General features: G+C 42.9%; 1 protein-coding gene across 1 annotated transcript in view; it reads left to right on the top strand.

The window, feature by feature from the left end:
• Positions 1-20,100, top strand: part of LOC308312683 (myosin-10) — an 83,374-nt gene that overhangs the window by 6,026 nt on the left and 57,248 nt on the right. Inside the window, exon 3 of the mRNA XM_080759354.1 lies at positions 11,415-11,571. Coding sequence (XP_080615480.1) covers positions 11,415-11,571 — 157 coding nt within the window. The remainder of the gene's footprint in view (positions 1-11,414; positions 11,572-20,100) is intronic.

The following is a 20,100-nucleotide window of genomic DNA, read 5'->3' as shown; positions in this document are numbered from 1 at the left end:
TAAGACTGCACATTTTGTACTCCTGGCTGGAACTCCGGGCCATTTTGTATTCGGCCAAACCGTTAGAACATATCCAGTATATCCTAGGGTATGTTGTCTGTCGGCTATGATGATTTAACTTAGGTGGATATATTTATTTTGGATGTGTTGTACCCCAGCCTCCAGGTGAGGCTTAACAAGGGGGGGCGGGGTTGTTCATTTGAGAGAGCAGTGTGATGGAGAAGTATGAAGCGGGGGAGAGATTTCAAATGGTCTGGAAATTTTATTTCAAATACTGTAACAACAACACAAATAATGTGCATGATGTATCCCCCATTGTTTCAGACTTTTGATTTAGTCTAGGAGGCTCTGGACCTTTTTATGTTGCAGCCATGCTTTGCCAGAAATTGACCCAAACCCCAAAGCCAAAGAACCCCCCCCCCCAAGTGTGTAGCTAGTGGAGGTTAACAGTTTAGGGTTACATGCCTGTAGAACTGTGGTCAGCTGCTTAGCATTCCTGAGCCCCTTCATGGCCCTGTTCTCTTTTTGATGTGTGTTTGACCTTAGAAACATAAGGTTGACCCATTTTGACCTGAGATCAGATTCTAAAAATGTCTTCTACATCCTGACAGTTTTCAGAAAAAGCTATGTTTCTATGTCAGTCGTTCTTCGATTTTTCAAAAATAGCAGACCTACAAGCTCGTAGCACGCCACTCGGTGGCACGCTATGAGCTTGTAGATCTGCTATTTTTCAATAGCTAAAGCATAACATAATGCCAACACCAAAAGGGGTTCCCGCCCAAAATGGGTTAAAGTACATGATGACTTCCATTCACACAGCGGGCAGTGGGTGTGTGAGGCTGATTACATAGCCTTTTAAAAGTATTGACAGGAGTTATGTATAGTTTTAAAAAAGATGATCTTTTCAAAGATTAATAATATTATCTGTTGGATAGTAGTCTCTCAAGACAGACTGTTGCCTCGCGTCAACTAGTCTGTCGGCAAGCAGTAGAAAGAAACGTATCACTGGCCTACAAGTATGGACGCTGTAGTTCAGGAAGTCAGCCGCGCAATCACCCAATCACATTTAGTGGGCGGGATTTACATGTGTGTGCAGCGAGGACATTTCGTCCCACTGGAAGCAAACCTACACGCTTCCATTATTATTGAACATGGCTTCCTCTGGTCAACAAACAACACCAAATAAACCTATTACGAATGTATGTAGAGTTTGTGGAGATTATTTAAAGTATGGAGTAAAAGGACAAGTATTTAATTTATTCACAAATCAGGGATTGGAGACTAGTTTGGAAGCTATAACCGAAGAACCTGTTGTTGCAGACGATCCACTGAAATCGATTTGCTTAAGCTGCAAACAATTGTTGATGAAATATTCGCGCACCAAAGAAATTTTGGAAAAGGTTGGCGATTCGGTCAAAGAACTGTAGCCTATGACCGAAACAATGCTAGACATAAGCGTTGTGCAACTGCATCTCCATCTCACCTAAAAAAAAAACGGGGAAGTGCTATCTAATGTTGTCCTATGTTGAACAAATAAGTGTAAACTCCGTCAAACTAAATGTAATGTAAACTGTGTACAGTACAAAGTATGAATAAAAGCGTTGGTTATGATTAAGTGTAACTTCAATCAAATGCGTTAATTGTGTTGTGTGCTAATATTTACGTTTCCCAACAAATGACCCCTTTATTTAAGCAACTTCAGAACAGTCCGTGACGTACAAATATAACGGACGTAAAACAAATGTATTTTGCAGTAGGCCTACAAATTAAAGTTATAAAAGCTTTGGTTTAGTGTTCAATCTGAAAGTGAATTGATTTGGAAACCGCGGGGGCTCCTTTTCACACTGTTTCACAAATCACATTAGGATACAAAGCCTTTCAGACGTGGTATTATCTATATTTTTGCTTTAAACTTTGAGAAGGGGTCCATTACGTTTTACAGGTCAACAAAGGACCCATTATCTAGTGTAATCAATGAATATAAATCCTCTTAAATTAGCTACATTTATTGTCTAAATTTCAAATTGTGTTGCATATTTATAATAAACTTGATTTAATGGATGGTTGGGTCCATATGATCGTTTGACAGTACTAAAAGTACATTCAGTGTATTTTATTTTAGACACTAATCCCTTAAATACTCAGCACTTGATCAAAATGGGTGATCTATAAGGTCACAATACTATAGCACTGAGATGCATTGTGACTCGTGAGTTTAAAGCTGGCTGTTTTTCTGCATGCCATGATGCAACATGCATAAGTAGTAGTACACATGGTTAAATTGTATTTTCTAGCATTATTATGATTAAATGTTAATAAACGGCATGTTTTCAGAGTCTGTAGATGCATTCTGCCCAGCATATGCTGCAGAAATGCCTCGCTCCGTCAACATTTTCACTTGCTCTTCCATTATAGAATCAGTGGGCATATAACTAAAACGATAGCGTCCTTTAGCCATCTCTCTGGAAAGGCTTCGGAAAGTAGGGAACACACCGTTGGCCAAGCTTGATATACGAGGCTTTTTCCAAAACCAGTAGGTAAACATAATAAAACATCTCGTCGATCGATTAAATATTTCAAACAAATGTGCTGAAGCGGTTTGATATGTTCAACATTGTGTAGAACAGCAACTCTCCTTAGCACACAAGCAAAAATTTCCTCCTCCGTTACATCCATGTTTTGTTCCGCAAAGGAATGGTTGAAAGTAGGAATGAAAACTGTGCGACACAGCGGTAGTAGTGGAACTCGGCGGAAAAGCAAGGGCCTTTTCCGGTTGATCGAAATTCTAAACAGACGTTGCCCCCAGAGTCTAATTTCGAGGAACAACAGCGGAGGCGCTGTTTTCCCGAATATTTGACGATGGGATTCTCAGATTGGTTGGATAGTAATATGTACTGTGAGAGAGTGGGAAATAAGTGGAGGGCGCTACAGATTTGTTTAGGCAGATTTGATGCATGCAATCATATCACCATCATCACGCCATCACGGCACCCCATTATTATGAAATATTAATGAATGACATATTTTCGATTTGCAGTGATGCAGCTCAAGTGATGTCTGAAGAAAGGACTGGATGCTGTGATTAATGCATCTGTGATGCATTATTGAATGTTTTAGCTTACGTTAGGCACTGAACGCACACATCCGTCTGCAGTTGTGGTGCAGAGTGCACAGGTTCACTAACGGTGTCTAAAAGACTCAGGCCGAGGTTTGGGGGCAGGACCTTAACACAATCGGCTCTGGGGTGCCAGAAAGACATGGCCGCTTTTACACTGAAACCCACCCCCCGGAAACAATCCGGAAAAAAAACTGAGAAATAGTTTGCTTTACTTTGCTAGCTTACATTGCTATCGTTTTAATTCATACGATGTATGATCCAAAAAGCATTATATAAGCATATTTTGAACGAGAGGCGGATGAGGAGCAGAAATGAAGCGCTAGTATATCCATCAGATCAAACCACAGAGAGCGCCCTGGATTAGGAGAGACGAGGCATTCTTTCTGCCGCGCTAACTAAGTCAACGGGAAGCTAATATGGCCGTAGAGGGTGAAGTACGGTGGCCGAGCGTCTGACTGAAAAATAAAAAAGGAAACATTTCAGAATATTCTTCTCTCGCCTGGTATCGTTGAGGACGCGCTAGGACGTGTACGCATGTCCAATGCATCCCTCGATTGGATTCCCTAGGACGTTTCCAGACGTCCTACAGATGGAATGTGTTAAGGACAATAGTGCTGTCAGAACGAATTTCATAATATGAAAGAAATTCGAATATTAAATAATATATATATATTTCGAAAGCTAAAATTGCCATTCGAATGGAGCTTTTATCATTTATTAATTCTATTTAATATTTTTATTTTGTTTTATGTTATTTTATCCGCTCACTAAATGTATTGAGTAACTAATCTACCGCTGTGAAATCTCCCCGGCCGCTTCCACTGCATGTGAAAAGGTGCACGTCCGGTCACGTCGCAGAAGAGGTCATTGATTGGCTAACGTAGGGCCAGATTTCAGGGTAAGCCAATCAGAGAAAGTCTACAGGGTGGACGGGCTTACTGGCTGTTGTAAACAGTAACCCTTTTAATCGCAGACACACAAACCCTTGTAACACATACATAGATACGTCTAGTATACTACACAGATAGAAATCGCCGGTAGAACGAAAATCATAATACAGTCTCACGACACAACTTTATTGCACATCTGTGCTTGCCTTTCATCCACGCTTCTATAGCCTTTTAAATCTCATTTCCCATCCACGGGCACAAGCAAAGTGATATCAGCATCTTCCACCCGATCTGTGGTGTTGTTTCTGACGAGGGTAGCAACTAGTTAGCATGGGAGCTAACATTAGTTTAACTCTGGTCCATATCGTTAGAAGCCAAGGAGTCCTCCTTAATAACACTATGGTACACGGGAGGCGGCCTTTTTTCCGACAGCATTCTAGCCGACGGGGCAACGGTCCGCTCCGCAGCGGGGGGACATTGGACAATGGTGCGTTTACACGGGCAGACACAGACGAATGCTAATATCATTTGGAGCAGCTACTGTACACGTCTGTTTGCATCAACATGTTGCTGGCTTCACAATGAATGATAGACTTTATCGTTGCGTCTGCCCGTGTTTAATAGTCAGAGTTTCACTGTCCACAGCAGGCAGACCTGTCAAAACTATGCACTTCCCAAAACTCACAAGACATGCCAGCCACGTGTATTATTATAGGCTAAATATGAGCTAAAATAAACAATGTAAATATTCGAATATTTTCGAAAATTACAAATAATGAAGCAATGAAATTCGAATTGGATTATAGAGGTGAACTGACAGCCCTAATGGACAATTATGAAGAGAACCTCAAAAACAAATATTTTTGAGGTTTAAATCTCTCCAGTGCGGGGGCTTGAAGACTTACAGCACGGCTGATTCAGCCATGGCTATGCTCCCATCATGCAACGCTTTCAGAATGCTGATGGTCCTTTATTTTAGTTATAGTGTTTAAAGCCTGATGAACAGCTATTTAAGGACAAACTTAATGGAGCATTTCATGCAGGAACGGCCGGCCCCATGCTCATTCACGATACAATCACATACAGCCACGACCGTATAGCGGTTGTACACACCAAACTTTGTTGTCCTGATTGCTATAGACTTTTAGTTGACTAAAGTGGGGAGACCAGGCCATACCCTTCCTAGTTTGAAAGTCTGCAGCATAAGAGAATGAAGTAGGGACAGTAACGGGATGATTCAACGTTTCTAAACGAACACGATAACGTGGTGTATCCAAGTGAATGCTTTCAATGAGGCACCACATCAGTCAATATCACATTAGTTAGAAACATCATCATGTTACCGGTCCAAATGATCTCTATAGTAATGTCATCAAGACAGACCTGTCTGATTGGCTGAGATTTATTACTACCTTGGAGGCCAGAACATTGTTCTAGTTTAGATTCAAGTTGCGCTGTTTCAGTTGGAGTTGTGCTAAAATGAGCGAATAATCAAATTGATAGCAGTCAACTTTGATTCTGGTCAGACATGCACATCCCTAATTCTGAGGTTCCGCTTTCCTAAGTGTAATTTTGTTTCTAGGACGTACTGCGATCGGCTGGTCGCAAGTAGGCCATTCATGGCTGATGTAGCCCTGTTGCTTAGCTTCATTCATAGATATTTATTTGGAGATTTGCTGATGGCCTTTCAGCTGATTTCAGCTTTGCTGAACTCTGAACTGTGGAAATGGATTCCCTTGTGTCCAAGCTTTGGGTAAGATTAGAAGGCAGGTAGTAGTTGTGGCAGGCAGCCGTGTATATCATACCTACATAAAAATAAAAGCTAAAATGGCTTACCATCTACAAGCTTCACAAAGTGATGACCAGCTCAGTGGCCTTGTGGTTAGAGTGTCCGCCCTGAGACTGGGAGGTCGGGGTTCGATCCCCGGCTGGGTCATACCAAAGACTCTAAATAATGGGACCCAGTGCCTCCCTGCTTGACACTCCGCATCAAGGGTTGGATTGGGGGTGGGAAGTGAGGACGCTGGCATCGACTGTTCGCCGCTTCACCTCCCAATGTATGAATGAATGAACCATTGTAAAGCGCTTTGAGCACTTGGAAAAGCGCTATAAAAATGCAATTCATTATTATTATTATGAGTTTTAAGTATAAAAATAATGAATATGTTTGTCATATCTGCCCTGTGCATTTTTTGATTACCAGGCAATATATTCCATTGTTCAATGCCAAAACACAATTAAATCGTTAATCACAGTTATTTGTGTGAATATTAATCATCAACTTAAATTTGTAATCGTGACAGCCCTATGCTATGCATGTAAGTGTGTTATTGGTATCCTTATTTTATACTGTACAGTTTGGGAAATGGCTGATCTAGAAGGTCACAAGAGCTTGTACTGTAGATGAGCTTATCAATATGCTATTTTAACCTACCATGACGTGCCCAAAAATAGGCAGGGTGAAAGTAGTTAATGTGGACAGTCCTTTATCCCAATGCTCCCCAATAGACTGGTAGCCAGGCCAGTTCCGAGCCTGGCCTGCTTCCTCCCATCTCTCTGTGTGTAGGTGTCTTGCTCCTAGACTGCAGTCTGCAGAGCCCCTCTAATCCCCCCGAGTACCCCCCAGGGACCGCTGTCAAGGCCGGCCAGCTGAGTCATCCCTCTCCCCACTGCCTGTGGGGTGGGGGGGGGGTGGGGGCTGATTCGTCTGTCTGGCACTGTGCCCACCGTAAGGGGGCGTGGGGTGGGATGGAGGTGGTGGTGGCTGTGGCGTTGGCTTAAGTTGATGGGCCTATTAGACTAGAAAAGTTTGAGAAGTTCTTGGTCTGTGGAATACAACGTTCAGACCTGCAAGGTTCCCAGTTCGAACCAGAGTTGTCGAAGTATCCTTGAGCAAGGCTCTGAACCCCTAATTGCTCCCGATATGCAGGTTGGCGCCTTGCATAGTTTCCTCCAGCATCGGTGTGTGAAAGTGTGTGTGAATGCAATGCACAATCTCTGTAAAGCGCTTTGGATAAAGGTGCTATATAAATGCTCCCTTTACCGCACATGCTGATCCGACATACCAAATATCCGACATGTGGAAATCACCCATCTCTCCCGAACATGCTGACATGCGTTTCTCCGTGCTTGCGGAAGTTGCGGTTAGGGTTAAGTTAGGTTTTGAGGTAGATTGTCGGTCTATTGACAGTCGGACCAATAGTATGTCGGAACTAAAGCCTGTACCCGTAACAGAGTATTTCTACATTAATTGCAGTATTGCTACAGTACAAAATGTGAGTACTTTTTTCCACCACTGTCACATGGAAACAGATGCACACAACATGCTCCCCCAGCATGCTGCGGCCATGTCACCATTGTTCCTAGCTCATACAACTGGGTTTAGCAGGCCCCACATGGGCCCCCTGCAGCCTGCTGTCTGTCCAGCAAATACAGCACCATTAGGGGAATTTGGCTTTTGCAGCCCAGCCATGCAGAGATGGAGGGAAGGACGGAGCAGATGGAAATTAAGGGCCTGACAATGCTAGACGCGCAGGGGTCATCAATATGTCTGTCTGTACACGGACAAATGTGTCCATGGCAAAGACTTGAATTCCTTTTTTAATAATAATAATTTTACATTTTGGAAAAAAAGTGAAGGTACTTCCAGCTTCCCTGCGTTGGCTGAGTGAGCGGGAGGGTTTGTAGGGTTGGATCATACTTGTAAGATATGAGGCAGCCATGCCTTTGGTTGCTTTGAATGCCAGCATCAGAGTTTTGTATTCTGTGTGGGCAGCGACCGGGAGCCAATGGAGGGAGCGGAGAAGGGGGGGAGACGTGTGATCATTTTGGCTGGTTGAAGACCAAGCGAGCTGCAGCATTTTGGATCAGTTGGAGAGTTTGCAGAACAGCTATTTTCAGCATGCAGGACGTCGTACGGCGAAGCAAGGTTCTGAACGTCTCTTCCTTTTTTTTGCGTGCTGGAAATAGCCAATCTACAAGCTCACAACCTGTTGCGGAGGCGACGTGTTGTGAGCTTGACAGACACCTGGCTCCTCGATGCAAAATAAACAGTTAGTGTAAGGGACAGTAGGTCGGGAAACGGTATTGATAAGCTATGAGCTTTTTCCGGTGGCGCGTTATGTTCAATCCAACTACAAGTTTACCTCAGTGTTTGGGACATATTCTGTGTCTGCGTCAGTGAGACTCGCTAACGCGGCACTGGACAGGGTTACGTGGATGAGAGTTGTGAGCTGCGCGCACCACGGCAGAGACAGATTACATTAATTTGGACTCGGATTTATTATGCTTTTAGCAGGACTTTTGGCTTTGTGCAGTGCTTTAATTAGCGAGATCCGTACCGTAAATACCCTAGTTAATGTGAAAACCGATAATTGTTTTTGACGATGTCTATTTAAATTTGATTCATCGTGCAGCCCTAGTATACATTTTAAACAAAAAATGATATCTCTGGTCCGTGTCAGCACGATCTCCTGGAAATGTTTTAACTTTTTTTTGTATTATACATTTACAATGACACAGTCATGTACATACTGTATATCCCATCCTTTATCTAATGGCCTGTTCCAGCAGAAGATGGTACGGTATGCAGGGGATAAGGGATGAACTCTCCATTCTAGTACATGCCCTGCACAGTCTGTCTGCATCGTCTGGTTAACTCTCCATTCTAGTACATGCCCTGCACAGTCTGTCTGCATCGTCTGGTTAACTCTCCATTCTAGTACATGCCCTGCACAGTCTGTCTGCATCGTCTGGTTAACTCTCCATTCTAGTACATGCCCTGCACAGTCTGTCTGCATCGTCTGGTTAACTCTCCATTCTAGTACATGCCCTGCACAGTCTGTTTGCATCGTCTGGTTAACTCTCCATTCTAGTACATGCCCTGCACAATCTGTCTGCATCGTCTGGTTAACTCTCCATTCTAGTACATGCCCTGCACAGTCTGTCTGCATCGTCTGGTTAACTCTCCATTCTAGTACATGCCCTGCACAGTCTGTTTGCATCGTCTGGTTAACTCTCCATTCTAGTACATGCCCTGCACAGTCTGTTTGCATCGTCTGGTTAACTCTCCATTCTAGTACATGCCCTGCACAGTCTGTCTGCATCGTCTGGTTAACTCTCCATTCTAGTACATGCCCTGCACAGTCTGTCTGCATCGTCTGGTTAACTCTCCATTCTAGTACATGCCCTGCACAGTCTGTCTGCATCGTCTGGTTAACTCTCCATTCTAGTACATGCCCTGCACAGTCTGTCTGCATCGTCTGGTTAACTCTCCATTCTAGTACATGCCCTGCACAGTCTGTTTGCATCGTCTGGTTAACTCTCCATTCTAGTACATGCCCTGCACAATCTGTCTGCATCGTCTGGTTAACTCTCCATTCTAGTACATGCCCTGCACAGTCTGTCTGCATCGTCTGGTTAACTCTCCATTCTAGTACATGCCCTGCACAGTCTGTTTGCATCGTCTGGTTAACTCTCCATTCTAGTACATGCCCTGCACAGTCTGTTTGCATCGTCTGGTTAACTCTCCATTCTAGTACATGCCCTGCACAGTCTGTCTGCATCGTCTGGTTAACTCTCCATTCTAGTACATGCCCTGCACAGTCTGTCTGCATCGTCTGGTTAACTCTCCATTCTAGTACATGCCCTGCACAGTCTGTCTGCATCGTCTGGTTAACTCTCCATTCTAGTACATGCCCTGCACAGTCTGTCTGCATCGTCTGGTTATGTCCTGTATGGATTACAACCGCTGTTCTTCCTCCTCATTTGACTTCTGTATCACTTATTCACTTTTGGAACAAATTACCCCATATAGCACTTCTGGGATCCTTAGCTTGTAGAGTTGGTATAACGCTTAGGGTACTGTATCTATTTATAATGCCTGCAGTCTTGTAGCATTGCTTTTGGTATCTGTGCATTTGTGTCCAACTCAGGATATGACGGACCAATCATGTTCAACCGGGGTCAGGCAAAGGGAATGTCCGCTTGGCCATGAGTGATATTGCATGTACATACATACAGTATGAGCTTTAGGCAGTATATTAGTTCTCTTGTCACAGACCATAGTGTTTTCTCAATGGAAGTGTATATTGTAATAATTTAGAAATAGAGGAATGGAAGCACTGCAGGGATCTGTTAGTGGCTCTTAGATGGGTTCTCTTTGGTGATACAGGTATAACCATATAGACAAAAGGTATCCTTCCTCCAAGTAGTACTGCTTGTCAAAATGTGAATTGCAGACTTGAAAAGAAAATAATCCAAGGCACTCCGTCTTTGGTGAAAATTAAATGGTTTATTTGATGATGAGCAAGGCAAATAAATAACAGGACCTACGCGTTTCGACCAAAAGGTCTTCGTCAGGGTCTATCTCAAGGGTCTAACATACATTGCCATACAGATTGGATAAAATCACGTTTTTATTCATTCAGATATTCTAGGTAGGGGTGGTGTCATTGAAGAAAGGGTTGAGCGGTGATTAGCAGACCGTCTGCTTTGTCGGTAAGCTGCAGGCCAACAATACATGCATGCAGATTTATGCATGTTTATTTAATCGGCATAACAAAGCCTTTGTGTTGTGCACAGATACACTTTGATCCTGTCCATATGGACTGCATTCAGCATACCTTTTGGTAATTATTATGGTCATATACGGTGTAGGCCATGTTATTTTAGTCTAACTTAAAGAGTCAGCAAGCAGGCTGTGCACAGATGGTGGGTAGAGGTGCGCAGACTTTGTTTGTTTAGGCCAGGGCACTAAATGACGACATGTCACCGACATCTACACAGGCAAGGAGCGAGCGTTCAGACACCCCGACGGCGATATTGTGTGAAAAACTGTCCTGACATGGAGCGTCGGTCATTGCGTTGCGATGTAGCCTTAACGAAACAAATAACAAATAAATAGTAGCGTGTAGATCTCAACCAATACAAGTGATTGGGGCCACGAAACCCTGCTCAAATAGGGACTATGCGAGCGAATATAGGAGGGGTGGACGACGGCATGTTGTCGCTCGCGGTGTGTCAGGACAGTCGCAATGAAAAACATTGTATTCTAATGAGCCAAAAACGTTGAGAACCATTGGTGTAGAACTGTAGATGAGGTGTGTGATGTCATGAGGCCCATATACAGTGGGTACACTTCACACGAGTGTGATTTTTATGTAGACCTGTCTTACACTGTGTGTGATTGTTATAAATGCACTTTCATTCTTTTCTCATGGAGCTGGGTTTTCTTTCAAATATGTTTGAAAAACTTAATGACACTTACAAACATAATATTGCACCCAATTGTTGATGCTACACAGGAGGACTATTTAGCCTACCGTTAGACAATGCAGTCAAAAATTCTGACTGCTTGCCTTAAATTATATTCTTGCCCACTGATTATGCTTTTCTTTTCCCCACAGACATACTCTGGACTTTTCTGTGTGGTCATAAATCCATACAAAAACCTGCCCATCTATTCAGAGAACATTATTGAGATGTACAGAGGGAAGAAGAGGCATGAAATGCCACCCCACATCTACGCCATCTCAGAGTCTGCATACAGATGCATGTTACAAGGTAGGTCTGCGTCGGTGCCATGTCAGTCTGCATACAGATGCATGTTACAACTTACAAGGTAGGTCTGCGTTGGTGCCATCTCATACAGATGCAGGTTACAAGGTATGTCTGTATGCATATACAGATTAGGGATACTTACTGCCCTTCATGCCGGCTTGTATATAGGGCAGCAATAAAGGATCTCCACTTCAGTCTGTTCTGGGCCAGCATCTTTATAGATCCCCAGTTATGATGCAGGGTCTTCAACTCTCCCTCCACTGTCCTACGCTAGGTGTTCTTGGGTCGGCCTCTTGTTACGGAAAGGGATTAGTGATGTTAATCGATTAATCGCCATTAACAAATTAACCAGTTAATAATGAATCGAAAATTCCACAGTTCTATCATTGGGTGGTTTTCTGTGCTGTCTGCACGTGCACGCCGCCGAGGAACGCACATTTGGCCTATCGGCCACATGACGTTTTATGTCGTCATTAAGTGCCCTACAAGACATTACCATAGACAAATTGCATCATAGTGCTCTAAACAAACATAGACTTGGCTGCCATATGACTTAATAAAAAACCTCTGGCAGGGCCTGAATTATTTATTTATTTTGCTGGCATCAAATGACCTAATGTGTCCTGCAATGTAGCCATGATAGTGGAGGATGTCCTCAAAAGGTCCCGGTCATTTGGGAGCCTCCAGATAAGAGCAGTAGCTTGACTGGGATGATGAGACCAGTGAGAGCGGAGAGAGCTTGACCCGCATTGTGCTGGACAATGGGCTCTTTGTGAGGGCTGATCAGTGGGGGTGACGACAGTCATCAGGACGTCCTCTCCACAGAAGGAGGCGTCCATGGTGTCAACAGAGCTCGGTGTTGGCGGCCCCTTTCAGAGAGGCAGCGGCGTAAACTATGCAATGCTGTCTGTGTAATTCATCGCTCTTATAAATGACTTGATTTTCATGCATGTCAGCCCTGCAGACGGTGAGCAAAAATGTGCCATGTTGTGCTGCAGTAATATAGAAAAGTGATGCATTGCAATGCATCATAGAATCGAATCAGAATGTTACGTGTGGTATGAACATCAACCAGGACGAGCACATCACCAACAAGCGTCTGTACGGGGCATTACCAAGTGTATCAGAGAAGATAGCAGTAAGGAGGATGACACTAGCTGGCCACTGCCACAGATCCCAAGAACTCCCGGCCAAAAAGCTTGTACTGTGGGAACCAACCCATGGGCATCGATCGAGAGGACGTCCCACACCTACCTATGTGGACGTACTAAAGAAAGATGCTGGTGCAGAAAGCACAAATGAGCTGGCCAGATGTATGGAGAGCCGAGATGACTGGAGACGCCGATGGAGGGCTCGTCTGAGGATGACGTAGAGAGAGGGTTACCTTGTGAATCGTAATCAAATTGCGAGGGGGTGTGTGTGTGACACAACTGCCCATGTACCTGTGGGGGGGGGGGGAGGTCTCTGTCTCTGTCGTCTTTCAAGGTTGGAAGGATAGAAACATGCATGTTGTTACAGACATGTCATTGTTCGTGTACACAGTACACTACAGGCACAAAAACACAGCTGAACTGTCCAGCTGCAGACTTTGTCCTTTTTGTGAGCTATTTGTACGTTGTTTTTTTGTTGTTTTTACTCCAGTTTGCACAGCTAGTACTGTACCGCCTTAACTCCCTCCCCTTACTTCACACACCATAGGTCTGTCTCACACATTAGATTTCTGCATGGATGGAGTGTAGACATACAGTATGGGGGCAGGGAATAGGGATGTGTCAATGAATGACATTCTGAATCAGAGCCATGCGTGTTTCTGCATCGTTGCATTGATTTAAAAGAAGTGTCGACCTCAACCCTTAAGCCTGTTCGCAAGCAAGCGTGTGCAACTGCGCATGCACGTCTCCGATGACACATGCCTGACCTGTCTCTGCAGATGTGCTATTATTCCCTCCCATTTCCCAGTCGTGGCTGTACCAGCATTACCAGTATATATAGCGTCTGAAAAGGAGGTTTGTAGGTTGGAGATTAGTCCGGTGCAGCTGCTGCTCAGCTGTGGCCCCGAGCATTTCACTAACCTGCTTCTGAACTCAGTGAATATCCAGCTGTATAGATTAACGCTGGTATGTTTTTGCACTCTTGCCAGTAATGTCACCGGGATAAGTAAACATTGTTATTGATATCATTCCCGCTACCTCATAGTGTTATTGGGTGGCAATCAAATTTTGACTTTATTGATGTGTCAATTTGAAGTTATGACCTGTCCAGGATTTGCCTGAGATGGCTTAAAAAAATATTTTATTTTATTACTGGGAAAGCAATGGCCAAAGGGTGTCTAAACCTTGCAGGTCTGTTAATTACCACTGAGTATTCCAGTGGAAGGGGTTAAATGAGGTGTGACTTCGTGTGAGCAGACCACCAGATCTTTGCCACACATCTGTTATTGATCAGATGTCCAGATACTTGCCATAAGTCTCCCCCCGCCGCTCTGCAAATGGTGAATCCATTCTAGCGAGTGAGTTACAAGAGGCTAATTTTAACATTTCTGGAAATGTATCGTTCGGAAATCCTGATGTTCACCTGAATGAAACCATATGTTGGAGTCAGCATTTCTGATGAGTTCCAAGTGTGGACAACGGGACAAAACATTCTGTGCTGGAGTCCCTTTTAGAAGGGAGAAAGATGCCAATCTGGGCCGTATTCTTTTCCTGGTGTTAAGTCAGGGCACTGGGTCAAGTCGAGCGCCATCCATCTGGGCTCAGTAATCTTTTGAGCTGAATGCAGTGGTCTGTTCCAGCACTTAAAAGAAAACAAATTTTATCGGTTCTCTAGTCGTGCCAAAGAGACTTCTTTGATTTGATTGACTTCTTTGATTGTTTCTATCAAGAGGAAAGTCCCAAGCATTTCTCATTGAGACGCAGGGTGTAGCCTGTGTCGTCTAGACTGTGAAGAATGTGATGGTGAGATTGAGACGTACAATATGATGGTAATGGACATATAATTTCTTGGAAACAGTGGTGTAAAGTAACTAAGTACTGTACCTTTACAGTACTGTACCTCCCTCAAGTACTGTACTACTTAAGTAACATTTTGAGGTACTTTACTTGAGTATTTCCAATCCAATACTTTTCCTTCTACTCCACTATCTCGGATCCAAATATTGTATTTTTTTAACTCTACTATTTATTTGAAAACTGTACTTACTAGTTGCAAAGCATACATTAACCACTTCTGCCCTATATACATTTCAGACATTTGAAAATAGCCGATCTACAAGCTCACAATATGTCGAATCGTGACACATTGTGAGCTTGTAGATCTGCTATTTTCAAGAAAATGTTATACATTAGATTTTTTTAAATGAGACATTCTGCATAATGAGTACTTTCTACTTTTGTTACTTTAAAAACACATTGATACCAGTACTTTTGTACTCAAGTACATTTTGAATTCTGGACTTTTACTAGTAACATAGTATTTCAATATTGCAGTATATGCAGATACTATTACTTAAGTAAAACCTTTGAGTACTTTTCCACCACTACTGGGAACCACTGCAGACCTTGGCCCACCTGGGACCGATCTGTTAACGAGCGGGCTTCACGATCCCTTGATACCCTACCAGCCCCACAGCTTTGTGTGGACAAAGCTCTCTCCTGCGTCGGATCAGAACACACCAAGCACGCAAGAGTACAACATTTCACAGGGATTTACACAACATTTCAAAGGGATTCCTTTGAAGTGCAGATGGAGTCGGGGTGTTCCTCATGGGAGCTATTGTCGGCTGAAATGTTTGCGCTTTCAAAGACGTCTTGGAACGGATGTGGTTGTGGATGGTTAAAGTTCGCAGACGGGGGACTAATTGTTTGAAATTGATCCACAACTGTGTTTATCCTAACATTTGTCCACATCATTTTAACGGTGGTTGTGTACATACTAGCACAGCTGCTTCAATTAGTTGTATTGCTATCGCTACTGCCAATTATCTCCACTAGGCTGGAACTCCAGGGGTGGGGATTGTTTTGGCCCGTCTGTCAGAAAGGCAGAAACAGTCCGTTGTACAAACTCTATTTACCCCCACAGCTTCCTTGTGTCCTGATGGCCTCACCCAATATTCCTTTCCTTTCCTTTATGTTATTGTTGGCTTGGTATAGGGCTTTTTGCTGCCCTTCTGTGCTGCCCATTCTGTGCTGCCCATTCTGGTAATGTTGGCTGTGTGAGGGAGCCATCGTGTTGTCGATTTTTATTTTCTGTAGCTTTTAAAATATATTATTATTTGCTGCTGACATGGCTGCTTACACCGCTCTAGTCGTACTGCCGGCCGCTAAAGTACTAGGGCTGCTGGTCAGCACTAGTACTCTGTTATGATCACGTGGCCTCTGCTGCATGCTGGAATTGGATAGAACAAAGTGCTCAAGTGGAGTACTGGAATGAAGTGCCTCGATCGGAGCGTTGGTCGGTAATTTTAGCTGTAGTCCGATCCATGTTTTTTGGCTGATATCACTCCGATATCCAATCAGATCGTGGCGTCCCTATCTCTCCTATGGTACCACATCAATACAGCATGGAATTGAAGCAAAATCTTATCCAACGATAACAAAATATTCTAAGTTTTGTTTCTGAGAGGCTACAAATCTCATCAAATAAGATGGCTCAAGTGGCTCAAATGATGAATAAATTATGGAACTTGATATGAAAACTGTTGAAAACTATCTGTGTCCTGCCATTAGAGGGCCTGAACAATAGCAAGGCTATAAATATGAAGAGTGGTCATTGCATTGCACTGTGCAATTCCTCCTCTGGGTGTATGAATAAATCATTGTCTGTAGACATATGGGAGGAGGGGGAGTGAGCTTTTGATGACTCTGGGAGAGGATGGAAGCCCCAAAGGGCCTCGAGGCCAAGACCTGGCCATTTCCTTCATCTGGCCCAGGCCACACTCCTTTCACTATTGCATTGATTTATGTGTTTTAGTAAAAGCTGGATGATAAAAAATGTAAATAAAATCACCGCCAGTCTGTCCACCTTTTGTTATATAAGGATGTGATCGAAAAGCAAGAATATGTGAAAAGTTGGAGTCAATATATATCACTCCCTACATGTAGAGTCCCACGGAAGCTAATATGTTGGCTATCGTTGAGGGTTATACATCATGCAGCCTTTCAACATCATATAAACGAGTACTACTATATATAGAAATATGTATAGTAAAAAAAGTTGCACTTGTGGTGATAGGCTTGCCAGTTTCTAATTGCAGCCACCTGTAGTGCTCCTTTAGCACCGAACTGTTGGTAGGGCATTCCACATTTTGGTGCCATAGCAGTAGACCAAATGTAATCCCTTGTTTGAGCTAAATCGGGGTTGAACGTGATTTGTGAAGTTCCCTCTGGTGTTGTATTTGTGGATGTCTATAGTTTGCCAGGTTCATGGGTGTCTTTGTGGTGTAGTGGATCTTGTAGACCGGGCCCATTGAAACAGTTGATATATTGAAACAGTATTATAGAGGAATGCAGTTTTGATATTCAGCAGGTGGCCGACTTAGCGTGTCCTCTACTCTCACTCTGAGAATCTGGTGAGGTCACCGTTGGAACTTTGAGGTTTTGTGAGTAATGAAATGTCCCTTCATACATCTCTGCGCCAAATTCCTGTCTGTGTGGTGCTATCCCTAGCTATAGTGCGTGACAGCTGACTCGGTTTTTCTGGCTTTAGCCATCGGTCTTTGACTCATCTGAGAAATATACAATATGGACCCTGCCCTGGTGTTGTTTTTATATCCTCACTCCTTCATAAACCCCTGGGGCTTCCATAGGGACAGCAGATTAAATTTCGCTTTGTAGCTAAAGCTAATTCTGGGACTTCATGTCCCAGAACCTTCCTTTGTCCCTGATTAAAAAAAAAAAAAATGAAAAAAAACTTTATTTTCTAACTTTAACGTGCTGAATTCTCCAGTTTCATAAAAGATAATACAGTCCTTGATCTGTTTTTCAGCCACTGGCAGGAAAAGGGCATATTTGACCTTATTTCACAGAGTTCCTGTGATGATACTTTGGGACATATTAACATTATGAACCATTCCAAGAGTATCTTAATTTTCCACATAGATATTTTAAGAATTGTCCACAAATATGCTGGAAAATCGATTTACCATACTTTTTGTTATTTTGAAACATAGCACACATTTCCTTTTGGGTTTGGAACTCTGGAATTTGGCACCCCTACCTAAACATTAGCTAAGCGTTACCAGTCCTAATCACATAAACGGCACAAGTAAATATCCAGAACCTCTTGTCAGTTTGTCTCCAATATGATGAATCCCCTTTATCAAATATCTCCTCTCTGTGGAAATATGGGTTTCTCCTCATAAACACATCCACAAGTATGGTGAACCTGCATTTTGTTGGTGTTTTCCACTTCCATGGTCCCTGGCTGTATTATGGTACCAACTCTGTTCTGTCCATTATCAGAGGCCTTTAACTGGATGTGTCAGTGGTGTGTCACTATTTTGGACGTATACTTATAAGCATTTCAAAATGTTCTTTGTTGATCGGTCAAATACTGTTTTGTTCCCCTATCCATGTGTCCATGTGTGTCTTTTGTGTGAACCTTGCACACAGCTGGACCGATCAGCATCACATTTGACATGCACTCCAAATGTTTCAAAACTGAGTTATGTTGGTGCTATAACAGCTTGCTTTACACTATTTGGCGTATGGGTCGCACACTCAAAATGGTTTTCCCCCGGATTCCTTGGCTCATGACACAAAGTCCACAGCCTTTCCCCTTAACTCCATTTTCCACCATTTTGCAAATTGCTTCAAAACACACTTTTTACTAGTACTCATCATGTTTCATTCAGATTTTTCCTATTGCATTCCAGTTGGCAATGATTGCCCATTTGCCTCCAAAATGGCAAAAAGCATTGTGAGCTTGTATTCATTCTCACTGCATAATACCTTACGATGAAGTACTGGATACTATATACTTTAAAATCCAGTCGGTGAAACTGTCTCAACTAATCCATTTCAAATATTTGTGTAGAATGTAAGATATGGGATGGGTATTCTGTCAAACACTGAATGCTTTCATTAATCCCTGAAGGACTTGGAGTATAACCGCCCTGGAGTTCTGATAATAAACATCTCTCTAGCCAAACAAATCTCCAGAAACCGTTTATAATTTGCATTCCTGTGCTGTGGATTACAAACTGTCATCATATTTTAGATTCATGATAGTACTTGTGTTCCCTCTCAAAATGTGCTCTGAGTCAAATCCCAGAACCTAGGCATATAATTCACTCAATACATTATTATTATTTATTTTTTAGTTGACGAACATTATTTGTCATAGTTATAGTCGACAAAATGATTAAATGAACACTGGTCGAAAGTGCTGTTGTGTGGAGTGGAATGTATGGAATGGAGTTGGTCGCTGCATTAATCCAGCGAGGGAGCAGGGGGGTCAGTGAAAGGGAAGAAATCTGCCCACAGTGTCCAGTAAAGCCAGCGTCCTCGCAGTCTGGTGACCTGTTGGGGGTTCCCCTGGACAGGACTGGACTGGGCTCGGCCAACAATAAGCACTTATGTGGCAGGGAGACATGCACAGTAAACAAAAATCATCAGTGTTCTACAAAAATCAGTAATGTCCTATAGTAGAAATGTATATTTAACTTTTCTTTTTCTTTAATAACTTCTCCTTGATGGCACTCAGCAGTTGTTGTATGATGCCGAAAAATCGGTCAATGACTCCCTATTTACAGCCTAAAGGCAAGCCTTTTATTCTTTTATATAATAGCAGACAAGCACAGCGGAGAGAGAGTCAGAGTGACATGTTTCAAGTTTATTGGACATGCAGCAAATCTGTGAGCTGAGTTTGTTTCCCCCACATCTCCTGACATCATTATAAATTGTTATTTATGCTGCTCACATAGCTGGTGGAATGCAACCTGACGCAATTTGCATCTTGTGTTTTGTGCAATTGATTGTCTAAATACTCTGGCCCTAATTGCGGTGTAGTTTAGCATGTACAGTAGTTTGATATTTCGGTTTGTGCATGTTAAAGGCATTTGAGATTCCTCTTGATCCCGAAACTTTAGTGGGATTAGATTAAGTTATGAAAAAGTAATCGTCTCCCAGGTTTTTATCCTCACTTTTTCTTATTATTTTTTTTAAAACTAATGATATCATAGAATATATCCAAAGGCTGTCCTTGAGGCTCCCCCACATAATGGAGTCATGTGAAGCTGGAAAGAACATTATCGATCATGCCAAACACTTTAAAGTAATGTTGCAGAAGTTAAGAGCCCCTGTTTGGATAGCTCTCGTACGTACACACACACACACACACACACACACACACACACACACACACACACACACACACACCAGAGGGTCCTCCGGTTTGCAAGAGGGGCTAGTAATCATCAGCGTTTTACAGTCTGGAGTCGCTGTAAATGTCACAGTCGTGTTGGAAAAGTCAGTGCACGGAAGTGAGGACAGTCCTTTGACTGGCTGGATTGTATCCTAAATCCCAACATCATGC

This window comes from Protomyctophum bolini (genome assembly GCF_963924005.1).
Source record: "Protomyctophum bolini genome assembly, chromosome: 3".
In the NCBI taxonomy this organism is placed as follows: domain Eukaryota; kingdom Metazoa; phylum Chordata; class Actinopteri; order Myctophiformes; family Myctophidae; genus Protomyctophum; species Protomyctophum bolini.
This window is presented reverse-complemented; position numbering and strand designations above follow the sequence as displayed.